Source organism: Octopus bimaculoides, chromosome 6 (assembly GCF_001194135.2).
Source record: "Octopus bimaculoides isolate UCB-OBI-ISO-001 chromosome 6, ASM119413v2, whole genome shotgun sequence".
NCBI lineage: Eukaryota > Metazoa > Mollusca > Cephalopoda > Octopoda > Octopodidae > Octopus > Octopus bimaculoides.
Genome location: NC_068986.1, coordinates 40,573,673 through 40,592,704, shown reverse-complemented (window position 1 = coordinate 40,592,704; position 19,032 = coordinate 40,573,673). Strand labels below are relative to the sequence as shown.

Genomic DNA, 19,032 nt, shown 5'->3' with positions numbered 1-19,032 from the left:
AAAATAAAAGGATATTTATGGATTAGGCAGCAGAGTAAAGGCAGTTTTTAAGATCTTTTGCAAAACCTCTCAGTGTTTTTGAGAGTTGGAAGAGGTAAAGCAATTACAGATCATGAGTTATCTTTTGGGAGATCTGGACCAGATGCTTGTTACAGAATGAATGAAAAAAAACTCACCAAAAAGCACGCAAGAGCCAGATGGTAATGTTAAACGGGGAACAGAAGAGCAGATTAATTTTACGGTCAGTCCAAGAACATCAAAACTGTAATGACAGGTTTCTGTATAAAATATATATATATATAAGCACAGGCATGGCTGTGTGGTAAGAAGCTTGCTTCCCAATCACATAGTTTTGGGTTCAGTCCCACTGCATGGTACCTTGGGCAAGTGTCTTCTACTGTAGTCTCGGGTTGACCAAAACTTTGAGTGGATTTGGTAGATGGAAACTGAAAGAAACCCATGATATATATATGTGTGTATCTTTGTGTATGTCCCCCGCCACTGCTTGTCAACCGGTGTTGGTGTGTTTATGTCCCTATAACCTGGTGGTTTGGCAAAAAGAGACCAATAGAATAAGCACTAGGCTTAAAAAAGTAAGTCCTGGGATCGATTTGTTCAATTAAAACCCTTCAAGGTGGTGCCACAGCATGGCAGCAGTCAAATGACTGAAACAAGATAAAAGATAACAGAAACAAGTTTCAATAAACAAAAAAAGAAATATATACATACTACAATGCATTTCATCAGAGCCATCTTTACATTCGGAGAGTCCATTGCAAAGTTTATTGGCACCAATACATTTTCCTGATGTACATTGGAAGGAATTCTTGCTGCATTTCTCAATACCTGCCAAAAGATTCAAATTTATTTCACAAAACTATAATAAATAAATTCACAAATAAAGTAGAATAGTTTGGATTAGAAAATATAAACTTAAATAGTTGAGGCATCGGGTGGGGTTACACACAATTAACTTCAGTAGTTTTAGTCAACAACTCCTTCTCTACACAGAGATACACACACACACACACACACAGGAGGCTGGGAGAAATTCCTTTTTAGCAACTGTCAAAAAAACATTTACAAATGATTTCAACACATTCCAGTTTTATCAGTGTTTCTGTAATACCAAGTAGCATTGATGCCACTAGGGAATGCCTAGGTATTTAAGCCCTGACTGATCAGAACAGACATTAGCGCACGCACGCACGCGCACACACACACACAAACACTCTCACACTCCAAACACGCACGCACAAATGTGTACAAACTAGAAACAATAGTCTCGGTGGAGTTGCGTCCCTTGCCATTTGGAGCGAGAGTATATTGCATGTGTTTGTGTGTGTACCTCTTGTTTACATACACGCATGTTTGTACGTGTATCACACGTGCTCTCTTTTTCCCCCCGTTATTGTTTTTATTACAGTTTTTTAACCCCAGGCCAGATACGAGAGAGGTGATACATTCATATATATATGCCATAAGCTTTAAGCTTTTTCTCAGAAGTAAATTCCAAAGTAAACGTTTCTAGTAGAGAAGTAGAAGAGAACAGAAGCAGCGTATTACTTCATTACAAATCTAGGCATAACTACAGGGTTTTACCCCCCAGACTTTGGGAGGTCATAACTTTCAGAAAAATGAATATTTTTTAATGAAATTTTCTATGCATATAAAAACCCTGTAGTTATGCCCCAATTTTTTCTAAAACAGTAAGGTATGTTTTGAGAGAAATTAAGGCCGCAGTTTATGAGAGGTCAAGTAACTGTAGACCAGGAGTTCTCAAAGGGGACAAATTTGTGAAAAGATTGGGAATTTGTAGTAATAACAACCAATTGCCCTCAACTCGTGTAGTCTCGAAAGTGTGTGGAAAGCCTTTTGCTGTTTCCATTCGCTTATCGTTGTATGTATTTGATTTTAGAAAATGTTTGTAACCGGAAACAAATTTCGGGTAGGATTCTGAACTTGATACATAGGTAAGGGGCCACTGTGAAACTGTACTATAATTGAGTTACTTGTTAGAAAAAGCTAAACTAATTTCATTAAAAATGTAACGTAATATTAAATGAAACAGATGTTATACTAAGACACAAGGCCTGATATTTGAGTGAGAGAAGAGTCGATTATATTCATTTCAGTACTTCACTGGTACTTTATTCAACCGAACCTAGGAGGATAAGAGGCCAAGTTGACTGCTGTGAGAGGGAAATCTTTGAACTTTTTTGTTACCATATTTCTGTAGAAAATACCCAGCCTTTATCTCAATTAATTTTAAAATTAATGAACAATTTAGAAAGATAACTTTGTCATTATTAAATTCGTGTTTGGAACACAAATTAACAGGAAATTTTGATGGAAGGTTTTTAATTTAAGGCACTTTAAAACAGGAAGATTCCAACAGAGAATCAGGGGCGATCTCAGGCAGGCTCTTTCGTCGACGTCGTCGTTGTCATCATCATCATTATTTAACGTCCTTTTTCCATGCGTGGCATAGGTTGAATGGCTTGACAGGAACTGGCAAGGCCAGGAGCTGCACCACATTCCATAGTCTGTTTTGGCTTGGTTTCTATGGTTGGATGCCCTTCCTAATGCCAACCACTCCACAGAGTATACTGGGTGCTTTTTACATGGCACCAGCACTTACATCCACACTAATGCTTTATAAATGCCTCCTTGGTTTCAGGATCTCAATTCTGTTGTTGTGATACACGTCTAAAGTCAGATCTAGGGTATTCAACAACTTAAACTATCGTATTTACTCATATTTAAGCTTCCCCTACTTTATTTTAGTGTTAATCTTAATACACAAAATTTTCCAACATGGTTTTAACATTGCTTCATGCATGAACCACACCCCAGTTTTTTACAGTTGATAAAAAAAGAAAGAAAAAGCTGGGACTTCTACACAAGTGACACTCCGTCAGTTATGACGATGAGGGTCCCAGGTGATTCAATCAACAGAACAGGCTGTGCATGAAATTAATGTGCAAGTGGCTGAGCACTTTATAGATATGCACATCCTAAATGTAGTTCTCACGGAGATTCCGCATGACACAGAATGTGACAAGGCTGACCCTTTGAATTACAGGTACTACTCATTTTTCCCAGCAGACTGAACTGGAGCAATATGGAATAAAATAACTAGCCCAAGGGTAAAATGCATCACTAGGAATTGAACTCATGACTGTAAGTCTGTGAACCAAATACCTTGACCATTAAGCCATGTGCCTTCATGAACTATATACAAGTAAATACGGTCTATTCTTCACAAAAGGTATGCCCTGGATATGATGAAGTAGTAAAATGGATGAGAAAGTTTGTCAACACCTTGTATAAACCCTCTCCAAACTTGCTTAAAACAATGTATAAAGCAAGGGTGGGGAAACTTTTTAGAGTGGCAGGCAGAAATTTCCTAAGAAAGAGGTTCGCGGGCAGATCACAAGTTCAAACTCTTATATCTGTGTAAATCTTGTATATATCCATGTATAATTTGATATACATTAATAAAGATAAGTTTACCACATTAAATTAACATGTAACATCTTCATTAATGCCGCCACTGAATTTAGGATGTTTATATTACTTATGGCGTTGTGTCTGGGGCAAGTCATTTTGCAGAGATTGTTCTGCCAATAACAACATACACACTGGTTATAGCTCACTTCCTCATCAACTGACAGATTTATCAAATTCATACACGTCTGTAGCCTTCTTAATTAGTTTTCTTTCACTGACAGTTTTGATCTCTTAGTGTTTGGTCTTTTATATATTGGCTGTTGCTCTTGGTGATGATGCTGATTCTATAAATGTAAATAGGCATACATATATCTATGATGTACATGTGTGTGTGTGAGAGTGTAGCTACCAAGCTGATATGTCTGTATGGTAATCAGCATCCATCTGTGCATATGCATGTGTGTGAATTTTTGTTAATACATTATTTTCTATTGTGCTGTCAATTGCACTAGATTTAATTTATAGTGTTAGCAGATAAGATGGTGTGGATATGTGGACATTGGTCATTATTTTGGTTTTATTGCAATTTATTTCCTTCATAGGATCCACATATTGCCATTACTAGTCTGTGTTATCTATATTAATGCTAGTAATTTGTGTATTAAACTTGCAAATCTGATCTAGTATATTAGACTGTCAGTCTACCTAGCTTAGTATGTTTGTATGTATATGTCATATATATATATATATATATATATATATATATATATACAGACGTACAAGAGAGAGAGAAAGAGAGGGGGGGATTGATGTATGAGCATCAAAAAATATATATCTCTGGTAATTAAGAGCTCAATTAATAATATGTTATTAAACTCCAGTACTTTATTACAATGCAGTAAATCCAGGTGGAACAAACTTGCATGTATATACAGAGCTGGTTAATAAAGATCGTTTAGAACAACATGTTTAGAATAAAAAGCAGAAAAGCATAAATTTCACATACAATTCATAATTTAATTATGCTCAACAGCTGTTCCATTGGCAATAAACATCATTGTTTACAATGATTACATAATTAAGATACATAATTAATTTAAATAGATGTTGTCCTAAACTGTCAGGAGAATAATTCTCATACAACCAACATGGACTAAAAAGTCCTTAAGATATTTTCACCAATTTCTCAGACATGATTAGCAAAACTGGCAGACTATATAAATATTCTATCTTATAAAAAATTGTGTGCATTTTCCTTCTTTTGTTATATATATTTTTTTACTCCAACTCACCATGTGGGGAAAATCTCTTCAATAAAACTCCTAACTACTATATGAGTAAAAAATTGCACAGAAAGATGGCAAGGGAACATGTGAAATACATGAGAAAACAAAGACATGGACATGCTCATCCTTCATTAGTTACTGACCAAAAAATTGTCAAAGTTTCCTGCTATTATTAATAACATTGATCATTTTGGTGACATCAACAACAAAATGCTGCTGGGATAAGAGAGTGGACATAAAGAGTAGAATGAGACAAGTAGATAAGACAACATTAAGACAGGACATGTGTGGAGGCACAATGGCCCAGTGGTTAGGGCAGCGGACTCGCGGTTTCGATTCCCAGACCAGGCGTTGTGAGTGTTTATTGAGTGAAAACACCTAAAGCTCCACGAGGCTCCGGCAGGGGATGGTGGCGAAACCTGCTGTACTCTTTCACAACTTTCTCTCACTCTTTCTTCCTGTTTCTGTTGTGCCTGTAATTCAAAGAGTCAGTCTTGTCACACTGTGTCACACTGAATATCCCCGAGAACTACGTTAAGGGTACACGTGTCTGTGGAGTGCTTAGGCACTTGCACATTAATTTCACGAGCAGGCTGTTCCGTTGATCGGATCAACTGGAACCCTCGACGTCGTAAGCGACGGAGTGCCAACAACAACAATAACAACAAGACAAGACATGCACAACAGTAATGTTAATAGAGAAGGAAGTAGTCCTATAGGACTTCAGAAGGAAAGTAGTGAGATAGAAAGATAAGATGGAAAGAAAGGTAAACTAAGATAAACCAGGGCCTGAAGTAAAGGCACAGGCAGGAGCCAAAGAGACCATGGCAGATCAAGTAAGTGGTTGAGCAAAAAGAGGATGGGTGAAAGAAGAAAATGGAATGCTCACATACTACTATAAAGGGAGAGAAAATGAGTAATGAAAGGTAGAAAGGCAAAAGGTGGGGGGGAAGGGTGTATAAATAAGGTTTAGTGTTTAGGGCATTCAGCTCATGATCATAAGGTCTTGAGTTCAATACCCAATGGCATGTTGTGTCTCCTGAGCAAGTACTTTATTTCATGTTGCTCCAGTGCATTCAGCTGGCAAAAAGGAGTTGTACCTGTAATTCACAGGGTCAACCTTGTCACATACTGTGTCATGCTGAATCTTCCTGAGATCTATGTAAAGGGTACGCATGTCTGTGGAGTACTCAACCACTTGCACATTAATTTCATGAGCAAGCTGTTTCGTTGGTCAGGTCAATTGGAACACTTGTCATAACTGATGAAGTTCCATTTATGTGTGTGTGTGTGTGTAGGAGACATGGCTGTGTGATTATGAAGTTCACTTCACAACTGACTGGTTGTGAATTCAGCCCTGCCACATGGCACTTTGGTCAAATGTCTGAATTGAGTGAATTTGGTATACAGAAATGGTGTGGAAATTCATTGTATGTGTGGGTGAGTCTGCAAGTGTGCACGTTTGTGTTTCACTGCTCGACAACATGTGCAGACATGTTTACATCTCCCTGACTTAGCAGTTCGACAAAACAGATCAATATAGTAAGTACCAGATTTTAAATAAGTACTGCAGTCAATTTCATTATCAACAACAACAAAACAAAACCTTCAAGCCACAATCTACTGACCAGAAATGAGTAAAAGACTAAAAACATTGGTTTATATTATTACACTGCAGTATAGGTGAGAGAAGGGTCTATTTTTATTGTGGGAACAATGAAAAGAGACAGGTGCCATGCTCTGCCAATACACCGTGGAGAAAATTGACAGCTCAGTGAAGAACATTGGAATAGTAATCCTGTTTACCTAGTGACAGAATCTAACACTCTGACACGTTACCAAATCCATCTGTAGGTGGAAAGACAGATACAGCTTCAATAGAAAGATATGTGGAGTTAGAACTTCCCCTATACGCCTCCGTCTCTGCAATAATACACAATAGTAAGTACTAGCGGGACCCACGAATATTTCACAGAATTAATGGTAAATTTATTGGGTTATTTCTGAAAAATTTATCCCAAAAGCCTGAAAGTGTAGCCTGTGTTGTGTCTGTATGAAAAAATAGCTGCTCATCTGTTACTCATTGAAAAGTGAAGGAAATTGGAATACAATGATTACTTAATGCATTTTATATACTTTATGTACAATTTTATAGACTTAATACACAACACTTTCCCTCTTTCTCTCCTTTTTCTTTTTCCCTCTTTTTCTCTTGCTTTTTGTCTTTTCCTTTAATTAAAGGAAAAAAACTTAATTAAAAAAAAAAATTACACATTTCACTCACCACCATCCTCCCCCTTTATCTAATCACATGACAGCATTACGGAAGGGCTAAGTAACGAAGGAACAAACAGAATTATTATAAGATACTCCCACTTAGAGATAGTATGCAATATTTCAGAGACCATACAGTGAAGTAAGGAATATAATATAATATAATGATATAAAAATAGTCTGCATGGGGACTAAAGTGGCAAAAATATATAATCAAACACCTGCACAATTTAATGCAATATACAATATAAGATATACATATTAAAACACAATTAACTAACAGTAAGACAAACAGACAAATTGACAATGGTGACATCATGAAAGGAATGAGATACCAAGGCAGTGTGTTGCAAAGTGTGTGAATGTCACTAGTGCTGTCTGCTACACGGAAATGCGATAGCAAAAATTTCAGGTTGTGCCTGCTAGTTGACATTAGCTCTATTTTTTTGTTCATTACTGGTTTGGAGTAGTTTATAACGTGTTTTTTTTTTTTGTTTTCAGTCAATCATATACTGCACTGTTTCAAACAATTACTGTCTGGCTCTATCCAAAATCGGACATGCAACATCAAGGGACCCACTTTGATTGTTCTTCCAAATGTGTTTCGAGATTCATATACTGTTTTCTTTGTGTGATGTTGGAAAAGCATCATATCCTGGTATTGTAGGATGTTTTTTGTTAAACCAATGTAAGACACAATACTATTATATATTTTGCAGCTGCAGTGGCCAATATATGTCAATTAACATGTTTTCTCACGCACACACACACAAGAACATAGATAAATACACACCCACATATAGCTGAAACTTATGCTTGTTATCAGCTTCACTGACCAATTCTGCTAGCAAGACATCAGAAATATACTAGAGACAGGTAATTGAAATATATGACAGACAAGAATGTTTCTAGCTTGAATTTGGCATTTGAACTCATAATCTTTCTGAAGAATTTACTGTTGTTTCAAAATATTCTTTGGATTGCTGAAATTAATTCTCAACTGACACGTAACCCATGTCAGGTGGACAGCTGAGAAAAAGAGAAGTGAAAGATATGAAAATTAATACCTTTTTCGCAGTTTTCTTCATCTGAGTGATCTGAACAATCAGGATGACGATCACACTTCCAAGACATTTCAATACACTGACCATTCTTGCATTGAAACTTATTGCCAGTACAGCTGGGTGATGCTAGTTAAGAAAGAAATGGGGAAGAAAAAAAAAACAAAAGATATTAAGAGCTTAAAATGAGTCATAAGATTTTACTATAAAAATAACAGATTTACTAAGACTTTTTATTTATGGCATTTGAAAAATATCATTTGTTGGTATATATATTGTCAGATGTTTTTTTGTTAAACCAAAGTAAGACATAGTACTACTATATTTTTTACACTTGTAGTGGCCAACATACATCAATAAACATGTAGTCATACATACATAAATACACACACACATAAGTATACATATACACAGCATGGAAGGCAGATGTTAAACGATGATGATGATGATGATTTTATATATATATATATATATATATATATACACATACATATATCACGTACACCGCAAACACAAATTCACATATAGACCGATACTTATATATTTATATATTTTTTTTCAGTTTCACTTACCAATTCTGCTAGAAGACATTAGAAATATACCACAGAGAGAGGTAATTGAAAAATTTACCTCATCTTCAGAAATAAAATTTTTTATTTTTATATCATTTGTGGTATCTAGTTACAGTTTCATTTTCTGAGTTCAAATCCTGCCAGGGCTAATTTTGTGTTTCATTCTTCTGGGATCAATAAAATCACTTCTGTCATACCACACAACAAATCATCTGTTGGCCTTGTGCAAGAGTTAAAAATCAATATCTATTTTGGGAAAATAATAGTAATATATTTTGTTGTATCCCAGGAGGATCCATATGCCAATAACAAGCACACATTAAGGAGGTTGTGAACGGTGACAAAAGAATTTTGACAAACTGATTGACTAAACAATTCACCTAGCAATTCATTAGTTAGTTGATTAAATAACCAATCGACAAATAATAATAAAGAAGTCCACACTGTAAAGGGATTGGCATTTGGAAGGGCATCCAGCTGTAAAAACCTTGCCAAAACTGACCTTGCCTGTGTTTGTGCCATGTAAAAAGCACTAAGTCCACTCTGCTGCTTGGCTGGTGTTAGGAAGGGCATCCAGCCATAAAAACCCTGCCAAAACAGAGACACATGTCTGGTGCAGGCTCCTGCTTGGCCAGTTCTTGTCAAACTGTCCAACCCATGCCAGTATGGAAGGTGCATGTTAAATGATGATGATGATGAAGAAGTGAAAATGAGTCTGTGTGTGTGTGTGTGTGTTTAATATTGGTATAATGAACCCCCAAGATACAACAAAATCTCCTTCCAACACACAAGTTCACCTCAAGAATCTTGGAAACCAAATACAAAAACAAAATGAAATATTCCTCAGAGTCTTCTGGAAATATATAATCTGTTTAAAACTGACTTGAATGCAAGGAGAAATGCACCAAGTAATCAAATGGAAAACTTGCATTGCTAGGGGGTCAATCTTGCTTTCCTTGCCTCTAAAATTTCTAAAATAGATACCAGTAATGGTACATATACAATTTTGCTTGTACAAATTTACATTAATGCTTAAAAAATGTCATTTATAGTAGCAATGTCACATCAGTGAAGATTAGAGCCTTTGTTTAGCTTGTATGACATTCCTGACAACATTGTCTGTTTCCCTTCAAGTCTTCTTTTTCAACAATTACTAAGCCTCATAAAGTAAAAACAGGGTCGCCTTCCCCCCCACCCCCACCCCTTATCTCTTGCCATAATACGTGGAGGGCATTACAAGTGAATGGAGCCAAAGTCTCCAGGAACAACTTCTTGAAACAATAAAACAGAAGTGGAGAGGAGAAGAGAGAGATTGGAATCTTAGTTCAATATTTTGTATTTTGCATTGATTGTGACTTTTACACTGAGTAATCAAATGTTGTATCATGCGGATAGCACTGGCAAAACTTAATTGTACAAGACTTTCAGGTTCATTACATTTAATTAACACTAATTAGAATAAGCAAACATAACTTTCCTTTAACGATATGTAAAGGTTTACAGTCACTGCCTGCCTGCCTGCTGTTGGTTCTGAATGCAATGATGGACAGTATAGTGAACCGTAACTTTTCATATTACAGACAAGTCACTAATAGAAAACATTCTTGATGGCAGCAAAAACATAATGAGTCATTGTAGAAAGCAGTGTTCCAATGAAAACATGATTGGGTAATGAGGTGATCATGTTATCATCATCATCACCAGCACTACCACCACTATTTTTAACATCTGTTTTTCCATGCTACCATGGGTTAGACAGTGCCCTGGGAATGACTTTAACATGTTTACTGCCATGGCCTGTTACTGCAACTCACCAGTGATGCCATGTATTTCATGTGAGCATATTGCATACTATTTGATTTCAAGGAAATGTCATTCATTTGCATTTTTACAATATTTCATTATTAAACTTTAATATTTAGCACACATGTTCTCTAAACCCTTTAGCTTTCAGATTACTTTGTCAAATGTATTGCTTATTTATTCACATTGTTTTGAATAGCTTCAAGATTTCAGTGATGTGATTGTTTATTTTTAGAGTGACATTGTAGGGCAAGTGCAAGAGGCCAAGTCTCACTGGTTTCAACATGAAATAAGTAGAATATTTTGGCTGGATATGGCCAGTTTAAATGCTAAAGGGTTAAATACCCATGAAAACCATGCTAAAGATACAGAATAAAATATTTTCTCACCGGTGATGAATATGGCAGTTGTGTCAAATTTGCAATGAACCACAAAGGGTACATGCGATGCTTAACAGGAGTTCCAAGATTTTTGAGAAGTATGGAACCAGCACTCAACCACTAGTGACCCAGAATTGTAGCAGCGCCAGTTAGGGCCCCAGCTATAGGTTAATTGGCAGGTCAATCAGGCAAATGGCTAAGGAGTGGGGTTTGGTGTCAAACTTACCTACAGTAAACCCTAATCAGGAATTGGAGCCCCTGAGACAGTTCAATGTTGTCTATCTCTCATTCTGGCAACTCAATGCAATGTTGCTTGTGCCAAATTGTAATGGCCATGCTATTCCTTTGGATCCATCATTGACACGGAGAGTGGGGAACACACTGCATGGGCAACAACATGTCTTCCATACCATACCACTCAATCCTAGACCCTATTAAACACTCTAAACTGGAGAGATAGAACAGGACTGCTCCAGTGAGGGGTGGACAACTAGGACCTTTATCTATGGTCATTAATGGCCAGTGGAGGCCTCAGATGGGTTGGACAAGTCTTCTCTACTTTAGTGTCTCACCACTTGTTTCAGTCCTTTATCACCTCCTTCATAAGCCTTCAACCTCCGGAGATCAGTTTCCACCACATCTTCCCATGTTTTCTTCTTTTGCAGATGCCTTCCACTGAGATCCTTTAGCACTTCTTTACTCAACTTTGTTTCTCCATATGCATCATGTCTAAACCACCAATATATTCGCATCTCTTTACCATAACAACTAATTTATTTCATACTCAATTTTTCTCTTGGCTCAGTTTTGCTCCATCATTTCTTTCCCAGCATCACATCATCTCACAAATTTACATAAACAAAGTTATTGTAACATATGTATCTCCTAAACAACGTTTCTAATATTCTTATACAAACATATAAATGTATGCAGAAGTAGAATAAATGAAAAATTATGGTACTGAACTAACAGCATACAGTTCTTGGATTGAAATCCATAGTAACATTTTGTTTTATCTTTGGGTGTTTGCACTTAATTCTGATCTTCTGGGAATGTTACTTAACGTATATTCCAAAAGTAGATTTATCAGTCATCTGTTTAATATCATGACACCAGTCACTAATCAACTAAATACTAATCTTACTGTCAAATTTGAGACAATTCTAACTTTTATGTTCAGCTAATACCTTGTCCTACTATATGCTCAAAACATAAACCTAGAGTTTAAACTTTAACATCATAAAACTGTAGCTAAACATAAGCTCTTTATACAAAATACTAGCCTTTGGTATTACAGAAATGGAACTAAAAGCTAGCCCTCAACATCATAAAACTGGAACTAAACACAAGCTCTTCACTAGCCTTTACAACACTCAGTGCTTAAAAGACATCTTAAATTGATTATATTTGCAAATAACTATAGAAATCTATATACGTGTGTGTACACATGTATACAACTATGTTTACCATATATACAAGTGTGAGGCTGTTTTGTTGCAGATGAATGCCTGTTCAATTTATATTTACATAAAGATGCAAGAATATATATATACAGATATATGTAAATGATTCATTTTTGTCAGTTTGACAATGAATATTCAGTTGTTCAAAGGATGAAATTACAAACACATTGAATTATAGAATACCAAGTAGCTGAGTATTCAACAGGAAGAATCTTGCAAATGGACACACAGAGCTCTTTGAATTTCCACCTACATTCAATCCATCCATGCCAGTATAGAGAAGCACACATAAAACAATAATATATTTTAATGATATAAATAAATAATGATAAATATATACTTATCTCATGATGAATATTAATAACAATATCTAGCTTAGATATAAAGCCATACATTTTGGAAGAAGGAAGAATAGATTAACTTGATCTCACAACTTGATTTGTATTTATTTCATCAAGCCCGAAAGGATAAATAGAAATGTCAACCTTAGCATGATTTGAACTCAGAATGTAAAATTACTTGACTAAACACCACAGGTATTTTGCTCATTATCTACCAACTCTACAAACCTACACTCTTACGATAAAAATAAATGATGATAAATATATATAGAAAAATCATTAACCCCAGAAATAGGATTATTATTATTTAGCTATTCATTTATACAATACACCTCAATTAATAGGATAACGAATATATAAATAATATACTTATAAGAATATATAATAATATACTTACAACAGTCAAATTCATCAGATTTATCATGGCAGTCAGATTCTCCATCACATCTCCAAGTTCCATTGATACAAACACCATTCTCACAACGGAATTCTCCAGGATGGCACAAGGTTGCATTACCTGGAATAATAATAATAATAATAATAATAATAATAATAATGATGATGATGATGATGTCATATTTTGGAACAAGTCCAGAAATTTCTGGGGGAGGGGATAAGTCAATTAGATCGACCCCAGTGCTCAACTGGTATTTATTTAATTGACCCTGAAAAGATGGAAGGCAGAATTTGAACTCAGAACATAAAGATGGATGAAATGCTGCTAAGCATTTTGCCCAGCATGCTAATGATTCTGCCAGCTCGCTGCCTTCATAATAATAATAATAATAATCCTTACTACTAAAGGGCACAAGGCCTGAAATTTGGTGGAAGGGGACTAGTTGATTTCATCAACCCCAGTGTTTCACTGGTACTTAATTTATCAACTCTGAAAGGATGTAAGTTCAAAGTTGATCTCGGCAGAATTTGAATTCAGAATGAAAACACGGACGAAATGCCACGAAGCATTTTGCCTGTCATACTAATAGTCCTTTCTACTAGTCAATTACATCGACCCCAGTGCTCAACTGGTATTTATTTCATCAACTCCAAAAGTATGAAAGACAAAGTCAACCTCGGTGAAACTTGAACTCAGAACATAAAGCTGGAAGAGATACTACTCAGAATTTCATTCAGTCTGGTAATGGTTATTCCAGCTCACCGCCTTAATAATAATAGTTTGAAATCTTGGTACAAAGCTCAATATGATTCATCCCAGTATTTAACTGGTACATATGTTATCAGCCCTGAAAGGACAAAGGGCAAAGTTGACCATGGCAGTATTTGAATTCCAAATGTAAAAGAGTCGGAAGAAATACCACTAAGCACTTTGTCAAAGATGCTAATGATTCTGCTAGTTAGACACAAAGCCAGAAATTTGGAATGAAGGGGTTAGTTGATTAGATCAATTGTAGTACTTCACTGTTACTTCATTTTATCAGACCCAAAAAGATGAAAAGTAAAGTTGACCTCAGCAAGGTTTGAACTCAGAATATAAAGAACCAGAATAAACACTGTAGTGTACTTTGTCTGACATTCTGATGATTCTGCTAATCTACTACCACTACCACTAATAATAATAATCATTTCTACTATAGGCACAAGGCCTGAAATTTAGGGGAGGGGTATTGTCGATTACATTGACCCTAGTGTTTCACTTGTACTTAATTTATTGACCCTGAAAGGATGAAAGACAAAGTTGACTTTGGCGGAATTTGAACTCAGAACGTAACGATGGATGAAATACCATTAAGCATTTTGTACAGCGTGCTGATGATTCTGCTAGCTCATTGCCATAACAACAACAACACCAAAAACAACAATGGTCAAACCATCCAACCCATGCCAGCATGGAGAATGGATGTTAAATGATGATGATGATGATGATGAACAACAATAACAACAACAACAACAATAATAAAACATTTCTAAAGATTTATAATATAAGGAAAATACAAGATTATAGAGAGAGGGAGAGTGAATGCAAGAGAGAAAACAACTTGTGATTTCATACATTTAATTGCATGCAATATTACAAAAAGAAATTTTATGTATGAGAGCTTATTCTTATTATTTTATTTCATCTTTATTTTATTTTTTTCCCAAATGTTAAATCACAGAAATCTGGGGTTTTTTTGCTGCCAAAATACTTCAAGAAATTTGGCAAGTCATAAGAAGAATAAAAAAAGGAAAAAAAAAATTGGAAGAAAGTAAAAAAATAAACATGAGACATAAAAAAAAAATTTCAGATAATTATTTCTCATTCTCACTTTCCCCACTAAACCCACCACCCACACAACACACACGTGAAAATGTGAAACAATATTTATCCATTAAGATTTTCAATAAGATTGAGAGGGAGTTGAGCATTTATTGCTTTTTTTCTTTCTTTTATAGTATATAACATTAGACACAGGCAGATTTACAATAATTGGTTGAGATTGACCTCACTAATCTTAAATAAGTTTCTAATCTCTCAGTCAAGAGTTAATAACTATTATCTTACAACTGTTCTAGCAAATCTGGCTGTTGGCAGCCAGCTTCAAATAATTTCAGATAAAGACGAAGCTAAGGAGACTTCGACTTGCATCGAAAAAAGAATCATAAAATCTATATATTTGTATCATGCAGGTACATACATACATACATACACACACACACACATGTGCGTGCATGTATGAATAGTCAGATTTTGACTCCATCTTCAATCACTTATTTGTTTCAATCATTGGACTGTGGCCATGCTGGGGCACCGCCTTGAAGGGTTTAGTCGAACGAATCACCCACAGCACTTATTTCTTAAGCCTGGTGCCTATTCTACCAGTGTCTTTCACCGTTCCACTAAGTTACGGGGACGTAAACAAACCAACACTAGCTGTCAAGCGATGGTGAAGGACAAATACAAACATCAACACACACACACACATGTACATTTGCATACAATGGACTTCCATACAGTTTCTCTCAAACAAATTCACTCACAAAGCATTGGCTTGCCTTGATCTATAGCAGAAGGCACTTGACCAAAGTGCCATTCAACGGGGCTGAACCTGAAACCCTATGCCTGCACCCAGTATTTATTATTGTTTTAACATCTTTTCAGTCAGTGGAGAAAATAGTGTCTGTGACACTTTGCAGGAAGAAGAAAGAAGAAAGTATTCATGAACCTAACTCAAAGCCCAAATGCTTGCAACAGAGTGGACCCCACTAAAGGAATCCAAAGTATGAGGTCATAAGCATTAAACTGGGCAATGGATTAAGCCAATCACCTAAAGAAGCATAGCAGGTTTTGAACTCAATGCAAAGAGTTGGAATATATTATAGTGGTCAGATATTCCTGCAGAGTTGCTGATCTGCCAACCTAGATTGGTACATTTTTTCATCAATGTAGAAACAGTGAAAGGTGAAGTTAATCTTGGCAGGATTTGAACTCAGAGTGCAGTGGGTTGGAACCAATAGTGAGGCATGCTATACAAAGCCCAAACAATTCTACTAATTCACCACCAGTATCATTATCATCATCATTTTGTGTCAGTTTTCCATGATGGCATGGGTGAGACAGTTTGACAGGGGTTGGTAAGCTGGCATGGTTTCTACAGCTGGGTGCCCTTCCTAACACCAACCACTACACAGTGTACTGGGTGTCTTTTATGTATCACCAGCACAGGTGCCTTTTACATGTCACCAGCCTTCAGCCTCCTACCTCATAGCTATCCATCACATGTGTTAGTACGGACATGTCCTTTGTCTCCCACTAGAGTATTCTATCAGGGCTTTATTCTCATCCGATTCAGCAGCTATGAACTGGAAGAGGCCTCGTGGCAGGCTCCACACCAAATGACTGGATGTGATTAAGGAAAATCTCCAGAGGCTTGACATCACTTTGGAGGATGGAGAGGGGCTGGCATGGGACCCCCAGCAATGAAGAGCACTAGTGGACCTGGTCATCTCTATGCATGATGACATCTCTGGGACCACTAACCTGGGATGACCCCAGCCCCATCAAGCAATAGCCTGAAGCAAGCAAGCATATATATATATAAAATACATAACTGATTTAAATGAGTCTGGGAAGCATAATCAATAAAAAAGGCATAATAGATCGGAGTATAAAAACAAGGATTGAGAAAGCTATAGTTGCATTCAGAATGCTGAGACCCACCTGGAGATCATGGACCTTGTCAGCAGCAAATACAAAATTCATGATCTTTAATACAAACATGAAAACAATTCATCTGTATGCCTATGAAATGTAGCAATTCACAAAATTCTCTGTTGAAAAGCTCCAAATACCTGTGAATAGATGTCCCTGGAACATCCTTTTTGGTCAGATGACAAGACAAACTCATTAAGAAAGCCTTGTGGGAACAGGTAAATCAACTACCTATTGAAACCCAGATCAAGAAGATAAAATGAGGTTGACTGGGACACACCCTATGGAAACCTGTTTCCAACATTACAAGGTAAGCCCTTAATGCTGTAAGTCTAATTTATTCTAATGGTTTTTTACCATTTGAATTATTCTAAATTGCTTAGTCAGAGAAAGAAAAGTAACATCTAAAAATTAATGAGAAGAAATGAGAGGAAAAGAAGAATTAGCCTCAAACCAGAGACCTGACTTGAATATTTGCAATGGAGTAAACTTCACTAAAGGCACTCAAGATGAAAGTATTAAGTAAATGTGTGTGTGTTTGTACATAAATATATGTATATATACATACATACACACACAAATATATACAATGAGCTTTTTTAGTTTCCATCTAGCAAATCCACCCACAAAGCTTTGGTTAGCCAGTGACTATAGTAAAAGATACTTGCTCAAGGTGCCAAATAGCAGGACTGAACCAACAAATACATGGTTGGGAAGCAAACTTCTTAACCATATAGCCATGCCATATATATGTATATACCATGAAGACCCATGTAATTTACTCACTTTTTTCCACAAAAATAAAAAATAAACTTTAGTCGGTACATAAATTACAGGAGCAGATTGTTTCTAGAATTTTTTTGAAATTTTTTTTGTTGCAAAATGACATCCTAAACATAAACATTCATACTAGAAGTTGACCCATTTAATTTACAGAAAAAAATAATGGCTTAAATATAACGAAGTTGACTTTTATTTATGCTGAACGGTATTGGAGGAGATGTTCTCCTGGGGCGACAAGCTACAGTAGCATTCGCCCTTAGGGGTTAGCCGCATTTAAGTGGCAAATATACTTCACGGTATAATACTTATTTTTCCTGTATAAATTTACTAAAACCATAAAATGGTTAACTACATTTTGAAGTCTGACATTTATGCTGGTAAACACGATACGGGTCATATTTTACATTGCTTGGAGTTTCTATCTAATGTAATGGGGTACCATTGACATACATAATGATATGGATATTCCTGACTGAAAAAAATATAATGATACGGATAATCTTGATTGCATGTTTTTATTTTTGCCTGTTTATTACTAGGCACAGTTTTAAGTTTGTTGTACTGTTTATGCCAATTTTGAACATTGGTTCCATTAACCTTAAAATGCCTCCCAGCAGCTCTATTGCCATGTTCAAATGCATATTCAACATATCCAATTTCCCCTTCACAGTAAACAATTCATCAGTTCTGTCCATACTGACAATAACGATAATGACAAATTTCTAGGTTTGCTTGACATTTTATAAGTGTGAAAGGGATTAAAATTTCGATACTCCATATCAAAAGTTCCAAGAAGAATAGGCTGAAAAGAATTTGGTTTACATAATCAGTTTGATCGGTCACCTTTCTCTGTCAGTTGAGTAAAGTGTCATCCAAGCTGATGTTTATTGGTAATTAAACTTAATTTGCAACACTTGTGCATATTTATCAGCTTTGTTTTTGTTAATAATTCATATCAACAACTTTTTCTGTGATCGTGATTTCAGAAGACATACAGAAGTATGCTAAAGATCGGACATAATCTGTTGTAGGCAAGAAATGTAAAATAAAGCTTATCATAAACAACAGAAACACTTTGCAATTTAATAACTTTCAATGTGATACCTGTTAAATAGAAATTATTTTTATTTAATGGAAATTTAATAAAATCTAATCATAAGTAAGTGAAATCATGCTAATAACTAAATTGAAAACTTTTTCCCTTGGCTATATCGGCAATTCTGAAAATTTTTGGGTGTGAATTTTATATGAGTAGAAGTTTTTTATAACAAATTTTATCCTGAAAATCACCTGTGCAAATTACGCAAGTGCGCAAATTACATGGGTTTTTACAGTACACACAAACACACACATACACACACACACACACACACACATACATATATATATATATATACACACACACACATACATATATATATATATATATATATATATATATATATATACACACACACACACACATA

General features: G+C 35.7%; 1 protein-coding gene across 1 annotated transcript in view; it reads right to left on the bottom strand.

Annotated features, from left to right (window-relative positions):
• The window catches only part of LOC106882548 (low-density lipoprotein receptor-related protein 4), a 461,294-nt gene that overhangs the window by 71,037 nt on the left and 371,225 nt on the right, over positions 1 to 19,032 (bottom strand). Inside the window, exons 7-9 of the mRNA XM_052968692.1 lie at positions 13,031 to 13,150; positions 8,081 to 8,203; positions 730 to 846 (exon numbers count right to left, since the gene is read on the bottom strand). Of these exons, the coding sequence (XP_052824652.1) occupies positions 730 to 846; positions 8,081 to 8,203; positions 13,031 to 13,150 (360 nt within the window). The remainder of the gene's footprint in view (positions 1 to 729; positions 847 to 8,080; positions 8,204 to 13,030; positions 13,151 to 19,032) is intronic.